We start from the raw sequence: 24,736 nt of genomic DNA on the forward strand, positions 1-24,736 counted from the left end.
GGTAAAGTCGTTGCCTGTGATCATAGAGCCAGCGGGATTCAAAGCTCATACCTCTACTGCCTCCCAGATCTCTGATTTAAAGGAGTAACTATGGTTTTTGAGGAGTGGCCTTAACCATCTACCAAGCAGAGAACCACTGGCTCAATACGCTTTAGATTGGAAAAAATACAGCAAGTGGCATAAACAAACCCTGTTCTGGATCACATCGTTAGTGAGCAGCTGGGCATCTAGCCATAGCACTGGTGAACCCTAAAATTTACAACTTTTGTCCCACGCACAGTAGTCAGAGTTCCCCCTCCCCCCATCTTTCAATCTACAGTAATTTCACTACACGGCAGGTTTAGCAAGTGTCCAAATAAAGCAATACCGGGTGACAGCGGGGCCGCCTCCCCAGCCTCCCACAGCAACACGGGACCTGATCCAAACTCCTCCTTCCAGAAGCGTTCCCTGGCTCAGATCAGGCTCTCTCCCTCGCAGGAGACCTGGGGAGTCCCGGGAAGACTTCATCGGGCCAAGCCGGTTCCTGGCAGCTTGACCCCTAACTCCCAGGTGACCCCGAAGTGCCCGGTGATCACAAGAGCAGCGCCCTCAAACTCCGAAGGCCTTCAAAATGCTCGCTTAACTCATCCTTTGCCTTTCTTTGGGGGAACGAGGGGCAAAAAGGTGAGGCCATCACCAGGAGGGGAAAAAAGGAAGAAATCCTCCTCTACTCCTTCAAAACCTTTTCAGGGAGGCCCTTCCCGTAATTCCCCCGCAAGGGTCTCCCATCGCGCCCCAGCCGGCCCTCCCCGCCACCCGCCACCAGGCGTTTCCCATCATCCCCCAGGGAGCTCTTCCCAGCATCCCCCACGAGGGATTTCCCATCCACCCCCGCGGCGAGCTTGCGCAGAGGCGGCGCTTCGTGAAGACTGGCGGGCGCGGCCGGCGGGGCCTCGGGTGAGTGCGGACGGGGCGCGCCCACAGGTCCGCCCAGCTCCCTTTCTCGGGTGGGAAATCCTCTTCTGCCCCTTCCCCCCGTGTGGGTGACGGAGGCCACCTCTCTACCCACCTGCCCTCCTCCAAAACAAAGAACGAGAGCACAGGGGCCCGACTGGAGCGGGTGCCCCGCGCCCCTCTCGTGGGGGTGCTCCCGAGCGGGGGGGGGGAGAGGGCTCTTGGAAGCCCTCCTGGGGGTCTGTTACCCAACCGTGCACACCTTTCCGACCCACTTCCGAGCGGAGGGCTGGAGGCCTGGCGGTTGCCATGGCAACTGGGGGAGTCCCCGAGCCGTCCCTTCTGAGCTCTTCAGGACCCTGCATGGGAAGCCCTAAGAACTGAGGACGGTGGGAGGCATGCCCGCAGGCCTATTTTGTTGTGTTGCCTTTGCGGCAGCCGCTCAGAGAATAAGCAACAAAATGAACTCAGACCCATCTCAATTATGGAAACGTCAGGCTGTGTATTAAAATTGCTTATATTCTTGGAAACGTATGCATGTGTTACAGGTATACCCACATATGACCATACATGTACAGATATAGGTACGTAGATACAGATATGTGGGTATACAGATGTAGATGTATAGCTATTTTAAAAACGGGAGTTGCGGGGGCGCCTGGGTGGCTCAGTCGGTTAAGCCTCTGACTTGCCCAGGTCATGACCTTGTGGTTTGTGCGTTCAAGTCCCGCATCCCACCCAGAGCCTGGATCCCACTTTGGATCCTGTGTCTCCCTCTCTGTCTGTTCCTCCCCCACTCGCATTCTGTCTCGTTGTCTCTCAAAAATAAATAAAGAATAAAAAAACATTTTAAAATAGGAATTGCAACTTTTTTTTTTTTAGAAGGAGGGGGAAGGGCAGAGAGAGAGAGGAAGAGACAGAATCCCAAGCAGGTTCCATGCTGTCAGTGTGGAGCCTGACACAGGGGACGATCTCATAAGCTGTGAGATCATGACCTGAGCCAAAGTCAAGAGTCAGTTGCTCAACCAACTGAGCCACCCTGGCGCCCTTAGATAGATACTTTATATGGATTTTTTAAAGTTTATTTATTTTGAAAGAGAGAGAGAGAGAGAGAGAGTGGAGGAGGGGCAGAAGGAGAGAGGGAATCCCAAGCAGGCTCTGCACTGTCAGTGTGGAGCCTGACACAGGGGTCGATCTCACAAACTGTGAAATCATGACCTCAGCCAAAGTCAAGAGTCATTTAACCAATTAAGCTATCCAGCCCCCCTCCAACAGATATTTTAAATTTTTTTTTTCAACGTTTTATTTTATTTTTGGGACAGAGAGAGACAGAGCATGAACGGGGGAGGGGCAGAGAGAGAGGGAGACACAGAATCGGAAACAGGCTCCAGGCTCTGAGCCATCAGCCCAGAGCCTGACGCGGGGCTCGAACTCCCGGACCGCGAGATCGTGACCTGGCTGAAGTCGGACGCTTAACCGACTGCGCCACCCAGGCGCCCCTCCAACAGATATTTTAAAAACAGGAATTGCAACTTCTTATTTTAAAAAATAAAAGATTTTAGGGGCGCCTGTGTAGCTCAGTTGGTTAAGCCTCGGATTTTGGCTCAGGTCATGATCTCACAGTTTGTAGGTTCAAGCCCCGCGTCAGGCTCTGCTGACGGCTCAGAGCCTGGAGCTTGTTTAGGATTCTGTATCTCCCTCTCTCTCTGCCCCTCGCCTGCTGGCGCGCTCTCTCTCTCTTTCTCTCTGTCTCAAAAATAAATAAACATTAAAAAAAATAAAAATAAAAGACTTTTAATGACATTTAGTGGATAGGGGTCAGATGCAGGGTTGGAACCCTAGCTCTGTTTACTTCTTTCTGGTCAGTTTGTCCATGTTTAAAATGGAGATCTAGCTAACTGCCCTCTTAGGGCCGTTGCCATGTCTGAATAAAATGTTTCTAATGAGCTCAGCCCAGTGGGGAGTGCTTAGTAAATGCAAGCTATTATTAATAAGTATTCTGTGTTAACTGTGTAGTAAGCTAAGCACCTTCTATCGGTAGGTCTTTGGTGAACTTTTGACTCCGATTTATCTTAATTATCTTCAATTGTCGTTTCTTCCTAAAGAGGGATCAAACTGCCAAGGTGTCAGCCAGGTAATTGTGAGGATCAGAGTTAGGCTGTGATGAAGAGATTTCACTAAATGCTCGTATTCATTAGTGCTAATACACCTGAGGGCAGGAAGAGACTGCAGTTTCTGGAAATATATAGACATGTAGGTTCTCTTTTTAACATTTATTTCTTTGTTTTGAGAGAGAGAGAGAGCGTGAGCAGGAGAGGGGCAGAGAGGGGGGGAGACAGAATCCCAAGCAGGCTCTGTGCTACCAGCGCAGAGCCCAAGGTGGGGCTCCACTTCACGAGCCATGAGATCATGACCTGAGCCGAAACTGAGAATCAGACACCTAACTGTGAGCCGCCCAGGCTGCCCTTGACTTGTAGATTCTTAAGCGCAAGTGGCTCTTGGAACAGTTTGAAGTCACGCCTCTCTCATGCAGATGGCAGTCAGCAAAGAAGAAACAAACAGACACACCTGCCTGAGTTATGTGCTTTAATGAGGGATGTTGAGACTGGTGTCATCAAGAGACAAAAACGAATTCCTGACCACCCAGGAAGCGAAACCATTCAGTAATGTGCATGGGGGGGGGGGGGCGGGGAGGTTAGTGGAGTCAGCCGGGGTGGAGGCGAGATGTCTGGAAATTGTGCAGACTGGCCTTGTCTGCTGGACAGCAACTCAGGGGAAGAGCTGCGGCTCCTCTGTGCTCTGCTCTCACCACCCAGCACACAGTAAGGGTTCAGTCAACACAAGCTGATCAAACTGAATGTTAGGTATCATTTTGCAACAGCACTGGAAGTTATGCAACACTTGGAAAAGAGAAAGAAAAGGAAAGTACATCCAGTTTTTATTCTTTTTTTCTTCTGCTTTATGAGCTGGGTTTTTTACCCCTCTGAAATCAGGTTTGATTTCCCAGGGGCCCTCTCAATACATTAGTTAAGTAATTGTAGCAGTGTGTGTGTGTGCGGGGCCCCTGGGTTGGGTATTAGGGGGCTCTGAGGAAAGGAGGAAAATGTGCAGACCATTTAGGACAAATTCAACATTAATCCATGCTATGAAAAAAAAATTACCAAAACTCTGATGCTTCGTGGCTTCATCTTGGACCCCTATTCTAAAAAAGATGTCACTCCTCTGTCCTAGTGGATATGTAAGATTGGTCCTACTCTGCCGTCACAGATGACGTTGGTGTGGCCAGTGATGGTGGAGGGAGATCTCAAGGGACAAGGGGCTGCACCCTGCAGGACTTAAGGATGCATCAGGCTCTCTGAGCAAGGTGCAGGGAGGAGCCTGCGAGCTGAGTGACTTCTGCCGCAACAAGGCTTGTCCTGCCCAATTTGCAGAAAGGTCATGAGAACCAAAGATAATGAGGATGAGATGCTCTGGAAACGCCCCGTGCTGTAGAAATGGAATGTGTATATTTCGCTCGGGCTTTTAAATCACTGACCACATACTCTTCGCTCCGTCCGGAAGAATCCGGAAGAATAACGTGTTCCCACATGCCAGCGATGTAGCAAAGTGATGCAGTGGTCACCCTGAACCCACTCCCCCAAATGAAGAAATGTATCCGTGTGAATATCTGCGTGCATAGATCTCTGTCCACAACTCAAATCCACCTGTGTGGGATTTGGTTGTATGCGGGTTGAGGGTTCACCGACCAGAGGGAGGAACATGGAGACTAAATGCGCACTACTGTGTTGCCTCCTAGAATGGCCGGCCCCGCCCCGCTCTCCAGCCCGGCGACTGCTGCCCGCGGAACCCGTGCCTGCTGTAAGTCATTTCTCTCCTTTGCTAATTTGATGGGCAAAAGGGCATCTCATGGTGCTTTTACTTTGTATTTCCCGGAGTGTTCGTGAGGACAAGCACTTTTCCACCAAAGGCTTATTCACCTACATGAGCTACTGTTAATTTTTTAGATCATTTTTCTCCAGGACGCCCTCCTAGATCAGTGTATGCTGTTCTCTCTTTCTGAAACGCGATTCCCGGTTCTCATGTTTCTCTTCACCTTGAATACCCTACCCAGACGCAACCTCCTGGGGGGCTGCTTTCCTACCTGCTTCGAGCCCCTGGGTCCCCTCCCTTCTGTTGCGTTCCTGCCACAATCGTGACTGGTGCCTTCAGGTCTGCCTCCCTAAGTGCTCCCAGGGCCTTGACCCCCATAGTCTAGCACAGAGCCTGACACAAGGTCAAGGCTCAAATTATTAAAAATTACTAAGTGTTTTTTGCAAAGTGGGTAAAATGCAGTGAAGTATAAAGAAGAAAGGAAAGACTACCAGGAACCTTGCCTCCCAGGTCCGGCCGTTCCTGGCATTTTGGCGTGAATCCTTCCAGGCTTTTTAAATGCACAGATATTTGTACTTGATGGGAATGCTTTCATTTCTCACTTGCCATTACCATGTACTTTCTATGGCACACGTGTCAGAGCTTCTTCAGAAGTGTTTTACATTTTTTTTTAATGTTTATTTTTATTTTTGAGAGAGACAGAGACAGAATGCAAGTGGGTTGGGGCAGAGAGAGAGAGAGGGAGACACAGAATCCGAAGCAGGCTCCAGGCTCTGAGCTGTCAGCACAGAGCCTGACGTGGGACTCAAACTCATGAGCTGTGAGATCATGACCTGAGCCGAAGTCGGACACTCAACCGACTGAGCCACCCAGGCGCCCCACTTCAGAAGTGTTTTAAATGACCAAACAATGTTTTGCCTTGAGGATATGTCAAAATTATCTTCATTCAATCAAGGTTTGATAAAGAATGAGTGGAAATGTTTAATACAAGTTTGAAGGAGGTATGGAGCGTTCCTTAAGGAGATTATACTCCTTTACGTTTTTAAGGAAATACCTTTTCAGCTGTCTTTTCTGGGCACCCCCTTCAATCCCTACTCTGGAGCGACCATCAAAAGTGCTTCCTCGGCTCTGGGTGCAAGCCTCGCCTCTGCTTCTGGCCCCGGTATACCTGCGTGTAACTATGTCTGTCTCTCCCTCCCGGGCCTGGTCTTTAATGATCCAGCTGCTAGGAGAAGCCTCTAAAAGGCTGGGGCCAAGCACAGTAAGTAGTCAGGAGAGCTGCGGGATCGTTTCCCTCCCCCTCCACAAAGAGGAGAGCCACAGAGGGTTGAAACACCACGTGAGCACTACAACTTGGCACTGAAATCCTGGCTCGGACCCCCTGTGGGCCACCCCGGGGGTCCTGGTCGCCACCCGTGCCACTGCCGCCGTTTCTGGCACAAGGGGCAGGTTCTCGGTGTGGGGACCCTAGAAGTTTCCCCACCAAAACGGGATGGAAATGTAAAATCCCACGTCTATTAAGCAAGGTCAGTTGGGCGAAGATGACTTCATCTCACCAGTGCGCTCCTTTGATTGGCTCCGTAGAATGTTCAGAATCCTGTTTGATTCACAAAAGTTGGGATATCAACAAAGTGCATGATTGTTTTTTCTGAAACACTTTTTAAATTTTTTTTAAGTCAAAATTAGAAAATGTGTAACCTGTTTAAGGATCTTTGGGGGGATTTGGGGGTTTCGCGGCTTGAGGTTCTCTGTTTCATGCCAGCTAGATGGTGAGCACCCTGTCCTTTCCCTCTGTGTAACAGGGACAGTGTCTTACACAGAGAAGTGCTCAGTGACCCTGCCTTAGAGGAGGAAACACTGAGGTATAAACACGTTCAGGAACATTCCACAGTGGCACATCCAGTAAGTGCTGATCGGCCCAGCGGCGATCGCGAGGAGCATGCTTGCGGGAGGAAGGTGGGCGCGGGCAGCCAGGCCACTCTTTGGTACCCGGCCACTGACATGTCACACTGCACGTCCCCTCACAGATGCGCCCGTGTCTGCCAGCAGGGGGATGGCTGTGAAGGAACACATAGGCGCCCTGTAGCACATTTGGCTTTAAAACCTCTATTAGCTCTATGCCCCCGAGCCGAACCTTAACACGACTTACATTAAAGATCAGGGGCAGGAAATCAAATTCCATTTTTATTTTATTTTAATTTAAACATTTTTTAGGATTCTTTATTTATTTCAAGATAGAGACGGTGTGATTAGGGAGGGGCAGAGAGCGAATCCCAAGCAGGCTCCGTACCGTCAGCGCAGAGCCCAACGTGGGGCTCAGACTTACGAAACTGTGAGATCTTGACCTGAGCTGAAACCAAGAGTCGGACGCTTAACCGACCGAGCCACCCAGGTGCCCCGAACTCCATTTTTAGAAGAAACTGGCAAACCCACAAAATAAGCTGCAGAGAGGGACTTTGTAGTTCCCTCTTACCCAGCGCCCAGTGTGTGTCCGGGAACCGTTACGCATTCATGCCGATGTGCTGTGTTTGCCAGTATTTACGGTGGAGCCACTGCACGCTTGTGACCAGTCAGCGTCAAGGGTTCAGCCAGGGTCCCCTGTGTGCCAGGCTTGATTCTAGGTGCTAAGGATTCACGGTGTACAAACAGGTAAAAAAAAAATCTCTACCCAGGTGCCATCCTAACACGTGACCTCCTTCGCCCTCACGTCAGCCCCAGGGAACCATGGGAGGGTAAGGTGATGTTCGCAGGGTGCCCCTCCAGTAAGGACGGGCCACCGCCGTCCATTCTGTTCGTTAGCAACAACGCGGATAATTGAGCAGAGATCACCTCGCTCACCGCTGAGGGCCCCAGAGCTGCCAGAATTCTGAGTTTTTAATGAGTGGAGATAAAATGAAGCTTCTCTTCTCCGAGTTAAGTGAGCCCCGCTGATTTTACCTCTCTAATAATGCTTAATGCTTGGATGCTTTCTAAGCCTGAGGCATTTCCTCAAGCTCTGAAGCCCAGAATCGCCAGAGCTGTCTCCAGGGAGGCCTTCTCTGGGAATGTCTGCCTCTGCTCCTTCCCTGGAGCGTCCTGGCCTCGCCTCCCGGTTCCAGTTCCGCAGACACCGAGCTCTCTCGGACTGGAGGTCCTTGTTTTAAGCCTTACTTCTCATCGCAACCCCAGCCCCCGAGCACAGGGCTTATTTTACACACAGTAGGGTCTCATTCTCCCGTTCTTGGTCATGAAGGACAGAACCTCCCAGTAGGTAGAGTGACTCCTCCCTGCAAATTGGGGGGGTGACAAAAGCTGGCCCCTCAGGTTGGATCTGCCCACCCTCGTCCTCCCTCGGGGTCACTCGGGTCACAGACACGCTCACTCCACGCGCACAGATCGGCACCAATAGAAATTCGTGATCGCGTTATTTTCTGTCTCTCGGCACCTGCTGCCCTCCCCCAGCGTTTGCTGCCCTTCCGCTAAATCCTCTGGATTGTCCCCAAACACCAGAGGCCACCTCCTCCCTCTTCACTTTCAGCCCCCGACTTTACCTTCTGCAAGAAGGGAGAGCAGATAACTCTCACCTCCCGCCTTCCCGCCCACAAAATGATCTCTGTCTCCATCTGTCCCGTCCCCATCCCGAGGCTCATTCCTCCGCGCGTGATTTGGATTCCTGTCTTTCTGCCCCTGGAGGGCCCTGTGTCCTTTAAGCTGACAGCCCCCAGTCCTGTGTGCATCGACTCCCACTCCCTCTGGTGGCTTCTGTAGGACGGGTGTCTCCTGAGAGAAGCGGCTGGTTCCAGGTCTGGGGCAGACGTGTGAGGTGAGCCCAGAACGTGTTGTCACACTAGAAAGCAAGGACGCTATCAGGGGACCAGGTCGTGGCGGAAGGAGTCGGGAGCCAACGAGAAGAGGCCGGAATGGGTGAATGAGGGGGGCGAGGGCAGCGGGTCAGAGCACAGCCAGGCGCCGGCCACCGGTGCGCGTAACAAAAGGGCAAAACAAAGCGGGAAGAAACTGTTTGGTGACGTGGGGAAGAATGCTAGAAGACCTACACCTTATTTTGCAAACTGGCCACTAAGGAGTTCCGCATTTATTCCTCCTTGCCTGTATGCACCGCGCCTCAGAGCTAAATAATTGGTGAGGGGAGGCCCGTCCTTGTAGACGCGTGCTGCCCACAGGAAGACGTCACGGGATGAGGACCTCACAGTTTCACTGCTCCTGTGATTCTCACCCCCGGTGAGTAACCGGCTCGGGCCGGGGACATCTGCTGTCGCGCTTGCTGTGCTCCTCACTGCCCGAATCTGCCCCACCTCGAGGCCTCACCACCCAGCTCAGGAAGGGCAGGGAGCAAAAACGACATGTTGGACCACATCGCGAAGACGGAATCTGCACCATACGGTGTGGGAGGCTGCGGGACAGACGGCCCGGACTCTGCGACCAGAGCGCGGGGGCAGAGACAGAGGTGCAGGGCAAACCTCCAGATGGGGAGACCTGGGGGACACATCAGGACAAGGCACGTGTGGACTGTTTGGAACCCCATTTAAAAACAGACACGATAGCTGGGTGCCTGCTGGGGTGGCTCAGTCAGTTAAGCGTTGACTCTGGATTTAGGCTTGGGTCATGATATCACTGTTCCTGGGTTCAAGCCCCACGTTGGACTGCACTGGCGGCATGGAGCCTGCTTGGGATTCTCCCTCTCCCTCTCTCTGCTCCTCCCTTGCTCTCTCTCTCCCTCTCTCTCTCCCTCTCTCCCTCTCTCTCTCTCCCTCTCCCTCTCTCTCTCTCCCTCAAATGGACACACTTTAAAAACAAATACAATAGTGAGAACGTAGGGAGTCAGGGAGGAGAGAGCACAGGCTGGGTATTTGATGCTGTTATGGGGATTATTCTTGTTTGGGGAGCCACAACGATGGGGTTGTGGTGGTGTTTAAAACCCTATCTTTTAGAGATACATCCTGAAAATTTGCCGATGAAATACGGCCGTGTCTGGGATTTGCGGCAGAACGGTCCTGGGACCGGAAGGGGGTCGACAGAAGGAGGAGGCGCAGTCGGCCGCGTGTTGGCAGTGGATGAAGTGCGTGATGGGCCCATGGGCTTCACTCTCGTGTCCTGTCCCCTTCCACCTGTGCTTGGAAACGTCCAGACGCCTCAAACGTGCCCTTCCTCCTCCCCGGGTCCTCCTCCAGCTTTGGGTCCTTCTCTCTCCTCCCAGGCTCAGCGAACCCTCCTGAAATGGTCTGTCTGCTTTATGTGGCCTCTGCTTCCTGCTCCCACTCAGTCCCCTACGAAGGTCTGCCCGCCCCCCTGGAAGCTTCAGTCCCCGCCTTCTGGGCCAAGCCTGTAAACCCTGACTCCTGTGCTGCATCTGGCCCTCTCCTTCCCCTTCTGGAAACTGCCTTCCTCGGGCCCTTGGACGTCACCACCGCCTGCCGGCCTCTCCCACCACTGTGTCCGCGGCTTCCAGCTTCTCCTCTCTGTCCGGCCCCTAAATGTTGGCCTCCCTGGGTTCTGTCTTAGCCTCCTGCCTGGGCGAGCTTCTCCCCTGCTGTGCATTGCTGTCCACACCCAGCCGCCCCCACCAGCCTAGGATTCTTGCAGAGACTCTAAAACCACACATCCAGCCCCGGTCAGCATCTGCACTGACGGGTCCCCTGGGCCAAATGCTCAACAAGTACAAATATGTTCCTCTCCCGCCTGCCCCCCAAGTCTGTGTCCCGCATCCATGTCTCCCTAGTGACTCCGCCACTCACTTAGCTGCCCGAGTCAGGCATGTGGGGGCCAGCCCTGGCTCCTATCTCTCCGTTGCCTCCTTCCTCTGGTCTCGTAGATCTTTCTCCAACCCGTGCTCCCCAGCAGCTGTATCTCGAGCCCGGACAGCCACAGGAGCGGCTCTCTCGCACCCTGTATGCCCCCTGTTATCACGTGTAACAGTGCTGTGATCGCTGGTTATCTGTGTGACACGTTCCCTAGCCGGGTGCTCTCTGAGCATCACGTTTGTCTCTGCCTCCCAGAGCCGTGCTGTGGCAGTGGGGCCCCGTCGCCTCTGCCTGCCTCTTGGCTTGGGTCAGTGGGAGAGTAGGACTTGAGAGAGAGGACTGTTCGCTCCCTGCTCGGTCCCTGCCAGGCCACCGCCAGACAGCAGTCACCCCCGCTCCCAAGCCCCAGCCCCCTCCTGCCGAGCACCTCTGGCCACAGCCTCAGCTCCGCCTGCCGTGCTAGCAGCTTCCTGATGTTGCTAGCCTAAGGATGCATTCCCCCGTTAGTTTCCCTACACCCTGTGCCCTGCTCGAACTTAGGGAACGCCCCCCGTACCAGGCTCTGCCCCTGCCGCACACATCCTTGTCCTTCCTGGAGCCTCAGAACGTGACCTGACTTGGAAATGAGGCTGCAGATGTAAATAGTTAAGATGAGGTCATGTTGGAGCGGGGTGCACCCGAAATCCAACGACTGGTGTCCTCATAAGAGGGGAGACATGGAGACGCAGCGCGACGACCGGTAGCTTGGAGCCTGGCGTCCGCAAGCTGAAAAACCCCGAGGATTGCCGGCAACCCCGGAAGCTAAGAGAAAGGCCCGAAGCAGATTCTTCCCTGGAGGCTCCAGAGGGAGCACAGCCTTGATCTTAGACTTTCGGCCTCCAGAGCTGGGAGACCATAAACTTCGGCCGTTCGAAGCTACCCAGTTTGAGGTGCTTGGTCACGGTGGCCCTAAGAAATGCCCCTTCCTCACGTTCACGTTGATTTGCTTTGGAGTGCACCCGGCCTCTTGCTCTATGAACTTTTCAGAGTCAACGCCCCTTGCTGACTTGGAGGCCTCAGTGCCTGGCACAGGGCTGGCCGCTCTAGGCAAGCAGTAAGCATCTGTTGGATAAGAAAGAGCTTGCCCCTCGTTTGGTCTGTGGCTCTTTCACCGAAATAGCATCAAAACATTGACAGCAAGCATGGAAGTTTGGGGTTAAAGCAGAGGCCACCCCCCCCCCCCCACCAGGCGAGGTGTGTTCAGCTGACCAGCCCAAGTCTGGCCGCCCTGGGTTCGTCTGTGTGGAGCCCTGGCCCTCGGCTGTGTCAGTGGCCCCCCGAGGGCACACCGCCTGTGGCCTGGCGCGCCTGGTCACGATTTGGAAATGCTGGATATGAGAAGTTCAACGGGATTGGAATTCGTTCTGTTCTCCTAAGAAATTTCCACATGACGTGTCAATGAAAGAGAAGGAAGAGCTGTTAGATTCTTTACAATTTCAACTGTTGTAAGATCTGTGATGGCAACAAATGGCTTTAAAATTATCTGGTTGCATAAAGAAAGCGTCTCAGTGGTGACGTGCGAGCTGCGCCCTCCGTCCAGAACCTGCGTGCGGCGTCTTCACCGTCAAGCCTGGTGCGTTCTCATCGTGAAGCAATCACAGGTTTTCACTTCAAAGTGTGACCTGTCTTATTTGGGGAGTTTGACACAAATTTATTATCTCCCCTAAGACATTTTCAGGTGTTTCTTATGATCGCATACCCGATTAATATTTTATAAAAGATAAATATTGTCATCATTTCTAAAATTAAAAGACTAACATTCTCAGCAAACACCATGAAGACCGTCCGGCTCCCTCCGGTTTTTCCGTGTGCCATACAAATACCACTTTCTCTGAGAGGAGATGTTGTGAACACCGTCAGGAGACGCCATCCCTGTGGCACCGCACTCCTTCACGCGGCTGGCAAACAGAGACTGGTGTCTTCTGAGTCAGGGCTGGGCCCTGAGAATCTCTCCAACCCCAGGCCGGGGGCCAGGAGGTAGATTTAGAAATAACTGGGACCAGTTCCTGGTGATAAGTCAGGATGAACTGGTTTCTACTGCCCCCAGGAAACGCAGCGCAGACTAGGAAGACGGAGAGAGTGGATCCAGCACGCAGAGTTTGAGCCCACCGGGACCGGCTGAGGTTGGAGGGCAAGGCAGAAACGGCCTTGTGTGGGAGAAAGCACGCCTCTTGGAAGCGACAAAGCTTGGGCAGGAAGCTGTAAGCGCGGGTCAGGCCTGTTGTCCCGCTACTAAAGGACCAGGTCGTGTTCCTGCGGGCCAAGGGGCGTCGTGAAGGGTTTTCGTTGGGAATGACAGGATCCCAGCTGCTTCAGGAGGGCGATTTGGTGCAGCTGGGAGAGTGGGTGCCTGAGGGAGAGCCTAGAAGTGGGGGGAGGGGACGGCTGATGCACACGTTCAGTGACAGACAAGGAGCCCTGAGCAGACCCTGCAGGAGTACCAGAGGAGGGGTGACCTAGGACGAGCTGGGAGCCACACTGGGCGGGTTTGGGGATCACTCAGAATGGAGAGTCAGGAAAGGGAGAAGGGACTGGCAGACAGAGACCCTGCCAAAGGGAGAGAGACGTTGAGGGGCCTGCGGCCATCCCCAGCAGGTGTCCTGTGGCCGAACCCCGGGGCCACCTGCAGCCGGCAGGTTTCCTTTCTGCATGGAGAACCTTTGCAAAAGCCAAGTAGGCCGTGCATTGGACACAAGTCAACTCAGCCAACGGAAAAGGATAACCGTGTTCTAGAAACAGAACGGGGCCCCAGGGGAAACCGCGAGCCTGGCAGGGGAGGAGGGAGCTGGCCCTAGGGAGATGTTGGGCGGGGCAGGGCAGCTCGGTGAGGGCCGCTGTCCCTACAGACCTCAAGGTTTTCACCGGGAGGCCCTGGATTGTTTTAGCCCTAAGCATTGTTCTTAGTTTTGGCTGGGGGCAGCCACTTCCTGGAATTTCATCTGCAAGATGTGTTTTCTACTGCGCTTTGCTCTTCCTGGGAGGTGCTCCTCTGGGAGCGGGGCTTGGGTGCTCTGTGCCTACAGAGGGTGCTCTGTGGGTGCTGTAGGAACATCATGGGGCCCTCTGGCGGCTGCCCAAGGTCAGTTGTGGGCCAAAAGTGAGAGCGGGATGCAGAGAACAATTGTTGGGGGAGGGGGGACGGGGATCAGGTGTGAAGACACCAGCAAGTGCAACGGATGCAGGTGACTGGAGGAGCCAGGCTGGGCTTGTCCGTCTAACCCTGTGAGCCGCCGTGGGTCATGCGCGTCCAGACGTGATAAAAGAAGGCTCAGCAGAGCCTCTCCGTGGACCCCACTTTCACTTAATACAATGCTACTTTCCTGATTCTGACCCTTGAGAAGGGACTATAGGAATAAAGGCCAGTAGCCCAAGGCACGCCCTTTTTAGCGCTGGGCCTTCCCGCTGGACGCGTCGCTTTGTCTCTTTGCTGCTGGTCGGCAAGACCTGCCTTGAGGACTAAGGGCCCAGGGGGGGGCTCCCCGTTGGCCAGTGGAGAACAAGCCAATGAATGCCCGGGAGCCCGCCGGCAGGTGCAAGGACACAGGACGGCCGCCGAAATACCGCCCGGGGGGATGGCCTGGGGGCCCCAGCAGCCGGCGGGCCGGCAGCGCCGCTCGCGTGGGGGCGCCCCCGGGGCTGTTTGGGACCCTGGACGCGCCTCGGGGCCGGGGCTGAGGCGTGGATCGCGGGAGGGAGGGGAGGATCGGAGGAGGGGGACGAGCCGGAGAGGGAGGGCCGCGCCGCCCGCCGCCGCCCGGGCCCCGGCGCCCCACGGCCCGCAGGAAAGTGAAAGGGGCGGCGGGGCCGGCGGGGCCTCCGCGCGCCGCCCCAGGAAGTCGCGAGCAGGAAGCGCCCGCGGCGGCCGGGTCGGGCTACGGCGCAGGTGAGGCTCGGGGACAGGGGTAGGGGCTGGGCGGGGAGAGCGGCGCGGGGTGGGCGTCCTCGGGCTTGGCGGCGGCGCGGCACCTGCCGCGGCGGGGCCGGTCCCGGCGCGCCGGCTGCCCCCCGCCCCGCCGGCCTTTGTGCTTGGCCTTGGCCTGGGCCCGGGAGTCTCGACTCCTTCCGTGCGTCCGGAGGGACCCGAGCGGCGCGGGGACCCCGGGCAAGTGGGGGCAGGGGCGGGCCGAGCGGTCCTGCGGGTCCCCCCCTCCCCACCCCGCCCCGGCCGCGCTGGCATCGGGGGACCGGGGCCGCCGCGGGAGGAGCCCCGCGCATTGTCCGCCGCGCGCCGGGGACGTGGGCGTGCCGCCGAGTCCGCCTCCCCCGGGACCGGCCGCCGGGGAGGAGCCGGCGGAACAGCCGTCCCGGAGGCTCGGGGCGCCGGCGCCCTGGGCCTCTGGGCGGTTTGCGTGCGGCGCGGCTGGTTCCCGGGCTCGTGAGCCTCCCGGCCGACGCGAGTGACAGCGACCTTGTGGATCGAGAGGGGAGCGCCGGGACGTCCCCCACCTGCCGACCCCCACCCATCGGGCTCTTTTTTCCTCTTTCTCCCACCTTCCGGCCCTCCCCGCCCCAGCAGCCACGCGGCCCATCCCGGTGACCCGGCGACCGCGGCGGACCGCCCGGATTTGCATTTGAACGGAGGACCCTGGAAAGCCCCAGCCCTCGGCCCCCAGGTCGGAATTTCTTTCTAAAAGGGGAATGAATTGTAACGCCTGCCTCTCCTCCGGCTTCCCTGAGCTCGCTGCCGGGAACGTGCTGCCTGCCTCGGATCTGAAATCCTGTCAAGTTGTTTGAGTTGGTGACTGTGTTAGATTTCCTCCCAGGCCCCTTCGCTGGTGTCCTTGTGGGTCAAGGCCCCAGACCTTCAGTGTCTCACCATGGAGTCTTGAACCGGCACCTGCAGCTTCTGTTTTGTGCACCACCTTTGAGGTTCTGTCTGCGGGTGGAGGCAAGGACAGTGGTACAGGTAGAGGAGTCCTTTTTTGTCTTTAGACCCCGGGAAACACACAGTGGCCATTGTCATTAATCTTTAATATGGAATAGAGCCTTTAAAGTACCAACCGCAGGAAGTATTTTCTCTGGGAAGGAAGCTGTATTCGTTCTCTCTCCTCCCCTCCTCCCCTCCTTCTCTCTCTCTCTCTCTCTCTCTCTCTCTCTCTCTCTCAAGAAAAAAGAAAAACTTTTTGGGGGGAGGGGCATGCACTTGCCATCCATGTTTGTCTTAAAATGAGGCCCACTTTTAAAACTTTGTCTTTAAGTAAGCCATTTAAAATGTGCTCAGGGTTGTGTAGATCGTTTAGAGCAGCACTCAGTTCTGGAAAGACCCTTTCCGCCTTACTCTTGCCATTACCTCCTTTCAGTCTCCTTATTTTTGCTTGGAAGAGCACACGGAGCCACTGCCGGGCCACCAGTGGAGGGTCTGAGGCCGCCCTGGGGAACGCAGGTCTCCCTGGGGTCATTCCTCTCCTAGCTGGCTGGGTTGGGCTCTTCCAGAAGGTGGGTGTAAAAACGTGCCTGTGGCAGATTTTAACAGAGTTGGTGGGGGGTCCTGAAGCTGCTGTCTTTGGTGATAGAATGACACTGTACATTCTGACTTCTCTCCCGAATGTTGAGTTCCAGGGGCGCCTGGAAAGAACGACTGGGGGGAAAAGTCTGTCTCCTTTTTACGTGATTGGGCTGCATGCCAAACACAGGATGTCAAGCAGGTGCTTTGCCTCGTTCTTCTGTGCTCTCTGGAGGGGACAGGACAGCCTGGAGGAAGCGAGGTGGGAGGGAGGACGGGGCTGAGAGGATCTGGACCTGAATTTGCCCAGTGTCCAGCCCAGGCGAGCCATCTGTCCCTGTTGTCCTCCGTAGAAGGGAACGCCATGCCTCACGGTGGTTACAGGAGTCCTCGCCGTGAACCTCAGAGGGCTCGGCCGGCTCTCCGTGGAATGCTTCTCAGTGGGCACCGCCCGGGCTCTGGAGGAAGGAGCCTCATTAAGTTGAGCTCTTAACATCTCGCGTGTAAAATCACTACCTTTATGCAGCTTAACTGCACTTGCTATGAGAATTATAGCACTTGGCTTTGACCCACTGTACAGGAGAAAAATCCGCTGTTGTTTTAAAAAGAGATTGACGTTTTCTTCCCCTGCTGTTTTCCAGTGCCTTTTGGATTTTTTAATTTTTTTTTGAAATTACAGGTTTTACCAGAATTGAGGTTGGTTGGTTAATTGATTGATTCAGATGACAATAGAATATTCCTAGATAAGCCGTGCCTAGAGAAGCAGTGTTTGGACAGAGGAAGAAACTGGACTCTGACCATCCGTTTTCAGGCACTGTGAAGTTGAAATCAAATCGTTCACTACGAGGTCATTGTCGCAAGATTGTTTCTCAAAATAGATTTAGGCTCAAGCAGGGGCCCACTCATCTTGAGCAGAGTTTTAGTAAAATATTTTGTAAATCTAGATTTTGAGCAAAATATTTTTGAAGCATTTGTGGAGATTCATTTCACACATCTCTTGAGCCCTTGCTGTGTGTGAAGTTCTAAACCTCAGTCATGGGAGCGGGGGCCCGGCAGTCCTGGGCCTCCCTCATCCGTATTCACAAGAACACTAGCTGCTATTTACCAAGCATCTTCCACACCAGGCCCTGTGTGAAGGGTTTTCCACGGACAATCTCCTGTCCTCTTCATAACAACCCTAAAATGTAGGTGCCATCATCCCTATCTTTTAGGCAGGGACTGCAAGGGAGCAGACAGTTTAAGCAGCGTGCCCAGGGTCACCCAGCCCAAGGCGGGGTGGCGGGGTCGGGAGGGGTGGTGCAGCAGGCTGGCGGAAGTTAAGGCACAGTTCTGGCTGGAGCAGACTCACCTCTCCACTGCCTCCCTGGGTGGAGGGTTCAGGGTCGGGGCTTCTGGGATGAAAACTCAGCAAGGATTTTGAATTTTTCTCTACCGTCATGCAGGGAGATCCTTGAAGAAGGTGTGCGGAGGAAGAAGGGAGAAGGGAGGGCTGGAATGAAAGAGGAGGAGACGCCCAGGCACTTAGGAACTTAGTTGCAGTGCTCCGACTCTCCTATTTGCTTTGCTTGTTTGTTATCCCAAGGAAGCTGCTTGAAGACGTTAAATAAATTTCAGCTGCTTTAGATTGAGATTAATGTTTACTCAAAGTAGCTTTCTTTGAAAAAGTATATAAGCCGGTGAATTTTTGGCCAGGGTCCTACAATGCACCATGTACCGTGTTATTTAATGCGTTGGTCCAAAAGACTCCTTGTTGCCGAGCATAGCGGATAGACTGGAAAATAACACAAGTCATGAGGTTGGCTTTGGGACGGGGGACAGATCTCCCTGGGGTGCTGGGGGTCTCTGAGGTGACCACAAGAGATGAGGAACGGAGAGGCAGATGCGCGGTCGAGTTCCTTCCCGTGGCATTCGGTGTGTTTCCACTGAGTTGCGCGGCCACAGGTCAGCGATCGGTTTGCTGATGTGCCATCTTGTCGAGGCCTGCGTTCCTCTCTGTTAGCGCGGCCCAGACGTGGCCTGGTCCGCGGTGGGCGGGATCGAGCGTGTCCGGGGTCCTGCGTGCCCTGGTAATTGAGCACGTGGTGTAGCCACCGGGCACAACCGGGCTTCCTGTGAAGGCTAATATTAGCTCTGAGGAGTACCGTGGTTAAGAGCCAAGGGGTTGATCTGTAGACGTCTCCCGCATGGAGGCGAGCCCCGGGTCGCCTGCGGCTTCATCAGAACATCGGGTGAAACTCATCCCTGTGATCTTTGAACAAGCCGTCCCCGAGGGCGGACGCTCTGCGTCCGCCTTGCAGCGCTCCCGGCGGGAGTTCCCCGTCGTGCTGGACGTCCAGCTTTGCCGCGGGCTGGCCGGCAGCCGTCCAGGGTGTTCCTTCAGCCGGGGACCCCACCGGCGTGCACTGGTCACAACAGCCGACTTTTCCATTCCTCGTCCTCCTTGTAGAGAGCCGAGCCTCCGCCGGACGAAGAGGGCCAGCGAGAACCAGCAGGACGCCTCGACGCACTTTCCAGTCCGCGTGAGCCGCAGCGGCCAGAGGGAAATCCTTGGAGCCGGGGTCAGGAGCCTGTGGAGGAAGCATCCTGCCTTGTGACCGGAGCTCCGTGGTCAGTGCGGCGTAAATGGCTCCCCTCCCTGCCGGCATCCGCTTCATCATCTCCTTCTCCCGGGACCAGTGGTAAGTGCTGGCACCAGCCGGGCCCGCTGCCCTGTGCCGGTGACACCGCACGGCCGGTGGCATTAGGAAGTCCCGTGGGCGACCGGCCTCCCTGCGACCTTTGGCCTGTCAGTGGTGCAGACGTGACCAGGATTGTTGCCAAACCGTCTTCCGTCTTCGCTTCTGGTGGTGACAGTGTTCGGACCCCTTCACGGTCTTCGGTAGTTTCCGTGATGACCGCAGTCTGCACAGAAAAATGGCCACTGGCTCCCGGCAGGAGTGAAATAAAAACAAAAGGGCTGCGGGTGAAATGAGTACATTAACTCCAAACTCAGCGAGTGGCTTAGCTGGGGCAGAGCTTGCTGGGAAAAAAGAGGCGTAAACAAGTTAGATGCAGACCCGGACACCACTTTCTGTTCCGAGAGCAACCTCTCCTGGCATGTCCTTCTCATGGCGGGTTCAGGAACCCCAGGCTCCTTGGAGGAAGAAGAGGGTGAGGGCAGCCTAGAGTCAGGCTCTGCATCGTCTGGCCCGCCCTCTCAAAGGCTTCTCTTCCCTGCTGATCTCTATTGGGAAGGAACAAGATTGCCCATACCCTCTTAGGTTCTTTCTTTGGGGGCATGCGAATTAAACCACAAAAGACAAATGTGATCCCATATGTATGGGAGGTTGCAGAAGGATGGGACTCAAAAGGGCTTATTTGCCATCTTAATAAGGGAAGAGGAGGAGGAGAAGACGTGCGGGAAAACCAACGATGTTCTGGAAAGGGTGAAATGGGCCCTTAGGGACTAGGTGAGAGATATGATAGTGCTGTGGCTACTTCTCATCTCCAGTAAGAAGGGTCGTCTCCCCTGGTTGTGCCCAGGGAGGGTTTTGTGACACTTGAGTTGTTCTAGGTGGCTGTGCTTTCGGGCGGGTAAGAGATTTCGGGAACTCAAATGCCTTCTTTTCAAAATAGTTCTTATGCCATAGTGGTGTATTCTGGACCCTTCTTCTCTGCCACGACAGCCCACTGGTGGCATCACACTCTTCCCTGCTTCTCAGGCCCCTGCTGGTTGGTGGGCACCCACGGGGTCTCCGGTGTGACCGCAGACATTTGCCTCCTTTCCAGAGTGGTTCCCGTGTCAGCTCATTTCATGTCTACCAGTAACCCGGCCACAAGGCTTTACACACTTACCTTTCATCTCCTGGGTGCTTCTCTTCCGTTTCTTTGTCTGTTTTGTAACTCTCTTTTGGTACAATGTTTAAACTCCCAGAGGAAAATTACAAGGATATCACAAAGAACTTGGAAGAACCCCTGAATGTCACAAATTCTTTTTCTTTTTTCAGGTTGAGGCAGGGGTAGAACAGGGCTTCTCACACTTTAGTGCACGTGTAAATCGCCCCGAGAACTTGTTAAAATGCGTTGCTGACTTGGGAGGTCTGGAGTGGGGCCAGGGAATCTGCATCTCCCAGGGGATGCGGAGTCCGTAGACAGCACTTGGGGTAGCAAGGATATGGAATATCACTTCCATCTCTGCCTCAGACTTGCTCTTTGACCTTCAAAAGTTATTGAACCTTTCTGGACCCAGCTTCCTTCCCTGTAAAAGGAGAGAGCTGGCTTTAAGATTCCTCCGAAGGGCTTTATGTTTTTCTCCCAGCACGCATTGCCCTTCCTAACAGCACCTTGATGTCCTTTGGGGACCTGACTTCCCTCCTTCATGTGCAGTTGTGGGAGTGGCGCAGGCTGGCTGGGTCCCTGGACCCAGAGGGGGGCCCACAGGACCAGCCAAGAAGGGCTGTGGGTTTCACACGGGATAGAAATGAAACGTGAGCCGAGAGGAAGTAATAAACAGAGTTTATTAAAGATACGGAGAGAGTGTGGATACAGACAGAGCATTTGGGAGACTCGGAGAGGAAAGAAGAGGGAGTCTCCTGTTTGCTTGGGGCCTGGGGTTTTTATTGATGGTGGTCTAGTGCCTATGTCTTCTCAAAATCCGGGAACAAAGACCCAGACGAGTGCTTAGGTGTCGTCCACCAGTCACTGATGCCCTGGGGCCAGGGGTCTTGGTGAGTCCGTAGTCTTGGAAAAACATTCATGCCGTTGATGAGGACCCGCCCAGTCACTCCTTAGATGTCATCTCTTGTGCTCCAAGAAGACTCCAAAGAAGTCATTAACTCCTTGACCTTGACAAGGAGGACATATGTTACCTGTTCTTTAACAGGCGTGTAAGGCGGGGGTGTAGGCCTTGGCAAAAAACTAGAAACAGGAAAAAGACAGAAAAGAGCGGTTTTTTATGGGGTCCCTTTAGTTTCCCTGTCTCAGCAGGTGGGTAAGTCTCATGCTTTCGGGTCCGTTATGGTGGCCAGCGGAGGCCCTCGAGGCTCTGTTCCCGTGGCGGTTCTCACACAGCCCACGTCCCCCGGGAGGCAGGGTAGGACCCAGGATGGGCTCTTGGTCTCTCCTGGGACGTTCAGTCTTTTTTGTTTTTTATTTATTTTTTTTTTTTAAATGTTTAGTTTTGAGAGACAGAGACAGAGCGTGAGCGGGGGAGGGGCAGAGAGAGAGGGAGACACAGAATCCGGGCGAGGCTCCAGGCTCCGAGCCGTCGGCGCAGAGCCCGACGCGGGGCTCGAGCCCACGGACTGCGAGATCGTGACCTGAGCCGAAGTCGGACGCTCACCCGCCTGAGCGCCCCCGGAGCCCCGGATCTTTTTTTTTTTTAATTTTTATGTTATTTATTTTTGAGAGACAGAGAGATAGAGCACAATGGGGGGGGCGGGCAGAGAGAGAGGGAGACACAGAATCCGGGCGAGGCTCCAGGCTCCGAGCCGTCGGCGCAGAGCCCGACGCGGGGCTCGAGCCCACGGACCGCGAGGTCGTGACCTGAGCCGAAGTCGGACGCTCACCCGCCTGAGCGCCCCCGGAGCCCCGGATCTTTTTTTTTTTTAATTTTTATGTTATTTATTTTTGAGAGACAGAGAGATAGAGCACAATGGGGGGGGGGGCAGAGAGAGAGGGAGACACAGAATCCGGGCGAGGCTCCAGGCTCCGAGCCGTCGGCGCAGAGCCCGACGCGGGGCTCGAGCCCACGGACCGCGAGGTCGTGACCTGAGCCGAAGTCGGACGCTCACCCGCCTGAGCGCCCCCGGAGCCCCGGATCTTTTTTTTTTTTAATTTTTATGTTATTTATTTTTGAGAGACAGAGAGATAGAGCACAATGGGGGGGGGGGGGCAGAGAGAGAGGGAGACACAGAATCCGGGCGAGGCTCCAGGCTCCGAGCCGTCGGCGCAGAGCCCGACGCGGGGCTCGAGCCCACGGACCGCGAGGTCGTGACCTGAGCCGAAGTCGGACGCTCACCCGCCTGAGCGCCCCCGGAGCCCCGGATCTTTTTTTTTTTTAATTTTTATGTTATTTATTTTGAGAGACAGAGAGATAGAGCACAATGGGGGGGGCGGGCAGAGAGAGAGGGAGACACAGAATCCGGGCGAGGCTCCAGGCTCCGAGCCGTCGGCGCAGAGCCCGACGCGGGGCTCGAGCCCACGGACCGCGAGGTCGTGACCTGAGCCGAAGTCGGACGCTCACCCGCCTGAGCGCCCCCGGAGCCCCGGGGCATTCAGTCTTGAGGGTCTTGAGTAGAGTGAGCCTCGGGCAGAAGTACTCTCGAAATGCAGCTAGTCCACCGTCCGTCGGCATGGAGCCTGCTTAAGAATCGATCAGTCTCTCTCTCTCTCTCTCCCCCCCCCACCCCCCACCCCCCCCCGTGCTCACGCGCACGTGCCCAAGTTCTCTCTCCAAAAAAAAAATGGAAATAAGTGATGCTAGGAATGGATGATAGCCCACTGGATACACTACGAATCTAATGGGTAAGCGAATGCACAAACAGGAGAAGGGAAGCCCCTCCCCAAGCGGAATGCCAGCCGCTAAGTAGAGCAGCCGGGCCCGCGATGGCACACACGTTGTTGAGGAGGTGGGAGGGACAGGGCGGCCGTGTGGTCTCCACGTATGTCCCCACGGTTCCTCCGTCAATTGCTTAGAAAAGGTGTGGCTTTCCCTGAGGGACAGACAGGGGCAGACAGCCCCTTAGCCAAGTGGCCGCTGCTAACACCACACCGACATCCTGTCTCTGCTTCAGGATGCTCCGAAAGGGACTCCCGTCACGGCTAGGCGCGGTTTCACTGTTTCCAGACGAAGCCTGTGGACTGGTGTCTGTGCCAAATCGTATTGCTCCGTTACCCTCGTCTAAAGTATGCGTCATTGGTTGCATACAACTCAGAGCGATAACACTCCGAGGAGGAAACGGATACTCTGCCCCGAATCTCTCAGGTGGCAGCAGGCTGCTATCCATCTGGGGACACCTGCGATATTCAAGAACGTGTCCAAGCAGACTCTGGAAGTGCACACCTGTCCTGGGCTGTCGCTGCCGAGACGTGCTCTGTTTTTGCCAGAGACGTGGTGTTAACCCGCACGCTGTTCTCGTGGTACCGATAGACGCGGACGAGGCCACCGTCAGACGTCCCTACGAAAAGCAGGCGGAACAGCCAGGAACGAAAGTGTCAGGCAGCTCATTTGTAAGGGTTCCTGTTTAATGTCCACAAGCCTGTGTGTCACACAACACAAAAATAAAAGCATGGGATGGTGTCCGTTTCCCAAGGCTGCTGTAACAAAGGACCACAAACTGTAGGGCTCCTGACAGCAGAAATCTCCTCCCACCGTCCTGGAGGCTGGAAGTCAGAGATCCAGGTGTCGGCTGGCCCGCAGGGTGGAGGGAAGGCCCCCTCCTGCCTCTCCTGGCTTCTGTGGTTGCTGGCAGTCCTTGGCCTGGCTGTGCCTCTGCGGTCACGTGGCCCTCTGCCCTGCCTGTCCCTGTGTCTTCACACGGCCTTTTATAAAGATAGCAGTCGTTGGATTTAGGACCTCACTTGATTCGAGGTCGCACATGAGCTAAGTATGACCTCAACTAATTACAGCCCCAGGACTCTATTTCCAAATAAGGTCACATTCTGAGGTTTCTGGATGGACTTGAATTGGGAGGAGGGAGGGCTGGGGGGGAGACATTATTCAACCCAGTACAAAGTGGATAATAGAACAAATAACCATCCACAATCTTGTTTCGTAAACGATAAAGACAGAAAAAGGATGGGGCGCCTGGGTGGCGCGGTCGGTTAAGCGTCCGACTTCAGCCAGGTCACGATCTCGCGGTCCGGGAGCTCGAGCCCCGCGTCGGGCTCCGGGCCGACGGCTCGGAGCCTGGAGCCTGTTTCCGATTCTGTGTCTCCCTCTCTCTCTGCCCCTCCCCCGTTCATGCTCTGTCTCCCTCTGTCCCAAAAATAAATAAACGTTGAAAAAAAAAAAAAAAAAAAAGACAGAAAAAGGAGGGTAGAACTACAAAGAGGGAAAAGGAATCAGGAGGGCCGCGTAGGACTTGGGTCCCATAACCCCGGGTAACCCCGAGGAAGTCGAGCGTCTGCTCCCTCTCCGGGACAGGCGTAGTGACGTGGCTGCTGTGGCCAGGCCTTCTGAAAGGGGAAAAGTCGACCTCTGCTGCGGGCTCTTTCCCCCTCCCCGAGTCCCACGTAAACCAGAGGAGGGAAGAGAGGGAGGAAGGACCGTCGGCCCTGACCCTGGCTGAATCAAAGATGCGGCTTTCCTTTTTGGGAGACACGGTTTCCATCTCCCAAGAAAACTCCAGTTTGCCGTGTATGTTCACCCTTCGCCCTGACTTCGGGACAGCTTCTCTCAGAGAACCCTGCCGGCCCCTCGGCACGTCCCCTCCCCAAAGACGCTGATGCATCACGGAAAATTCAGATTGGTCTGGAAGCACGTACAGCTCTCCTCTGCGGCCCCTGTACTCAGGGGGCGTCCCCCAGTGAGGGGCAGTCAGGGGAACGACCTTCACCCACCAGGCCCTGCGCTGGTGAGTGCCCACTGTAGAACTGCCAGTTAGGGAAGGAGGCAGCGGCCCGGGGAGTGAAGTTGGAGGCCCAGGGAGGGAGGACAGCAGCCTCGAGGTGGAGGGTGGAGGCCCGGGTTGTCCACTAAGTCCCAATGACCTGGACGGACTGCACCATCCAG

General features: G+C 55.1%; 1 protein-coding gene and 1 long non-coding RNA gene across 2 annotated transcripts in view; both read left to right on the top strand.

Annotated features, from left to right (window-relative positions):
• The window catches only part of LOC115523909, an 8,680-nt gene extending 3,890 nt beyond the window's left edge, over nucleotides 1-4,790 (top strand). The window contains exons 2-3 of the long non-coding RNA XR_003971882.1: nucleotides 478-663; nucleotides 4,730-4,790. This is a non-coding gene — a long non-coding RNA (uncharacterized LOC115523909). The remainder of the gene's footprint in view (nucleotides 1-477; nucleotides 664-4,729) is intronic.
• Nucleotides 4,791-14,886: 10,096 nt separating this feature from the next.
• Nucleotides 14,887-24,736, top strand: part of SLC37A1 (solute carrier family 37 member 1) — a 61,804-nt gene continuing 51,954 nt past the window's right edge. The window contains exons 1-2 of the mRNA XM_030328980.1: nucleotides 14,887-15,193; nucleotides 18,470-18,701. Of these exons, the coding sequence (XP_030184840.1) occupies nucleotides 18,646-18,701 (56 nt within the window). The 5' untranslated portion in view covers nucleotides 14,887-15,193; nucleotides 18,470-18,645. The remainder of the gene's footprint in view (nucleotides 15,194-18,469; nucleotides 18,702-24,736) is intronic.

The sequence above is a fragment of the Lynx canadensis genome, chromosome C2 (genome assembly GCF_007474595.2).
Source record: "Lynx canadensis isolate LIC74 chromosome C2, mLynCan4.pri.v2, whole genome shotgun sequence".
Classification (NCBI taxonomy): Eukaryota; Metazoa; Chordata; class Mammalia; order Carnivora; family Felidae; genus Lynx; species Lynx canadensis.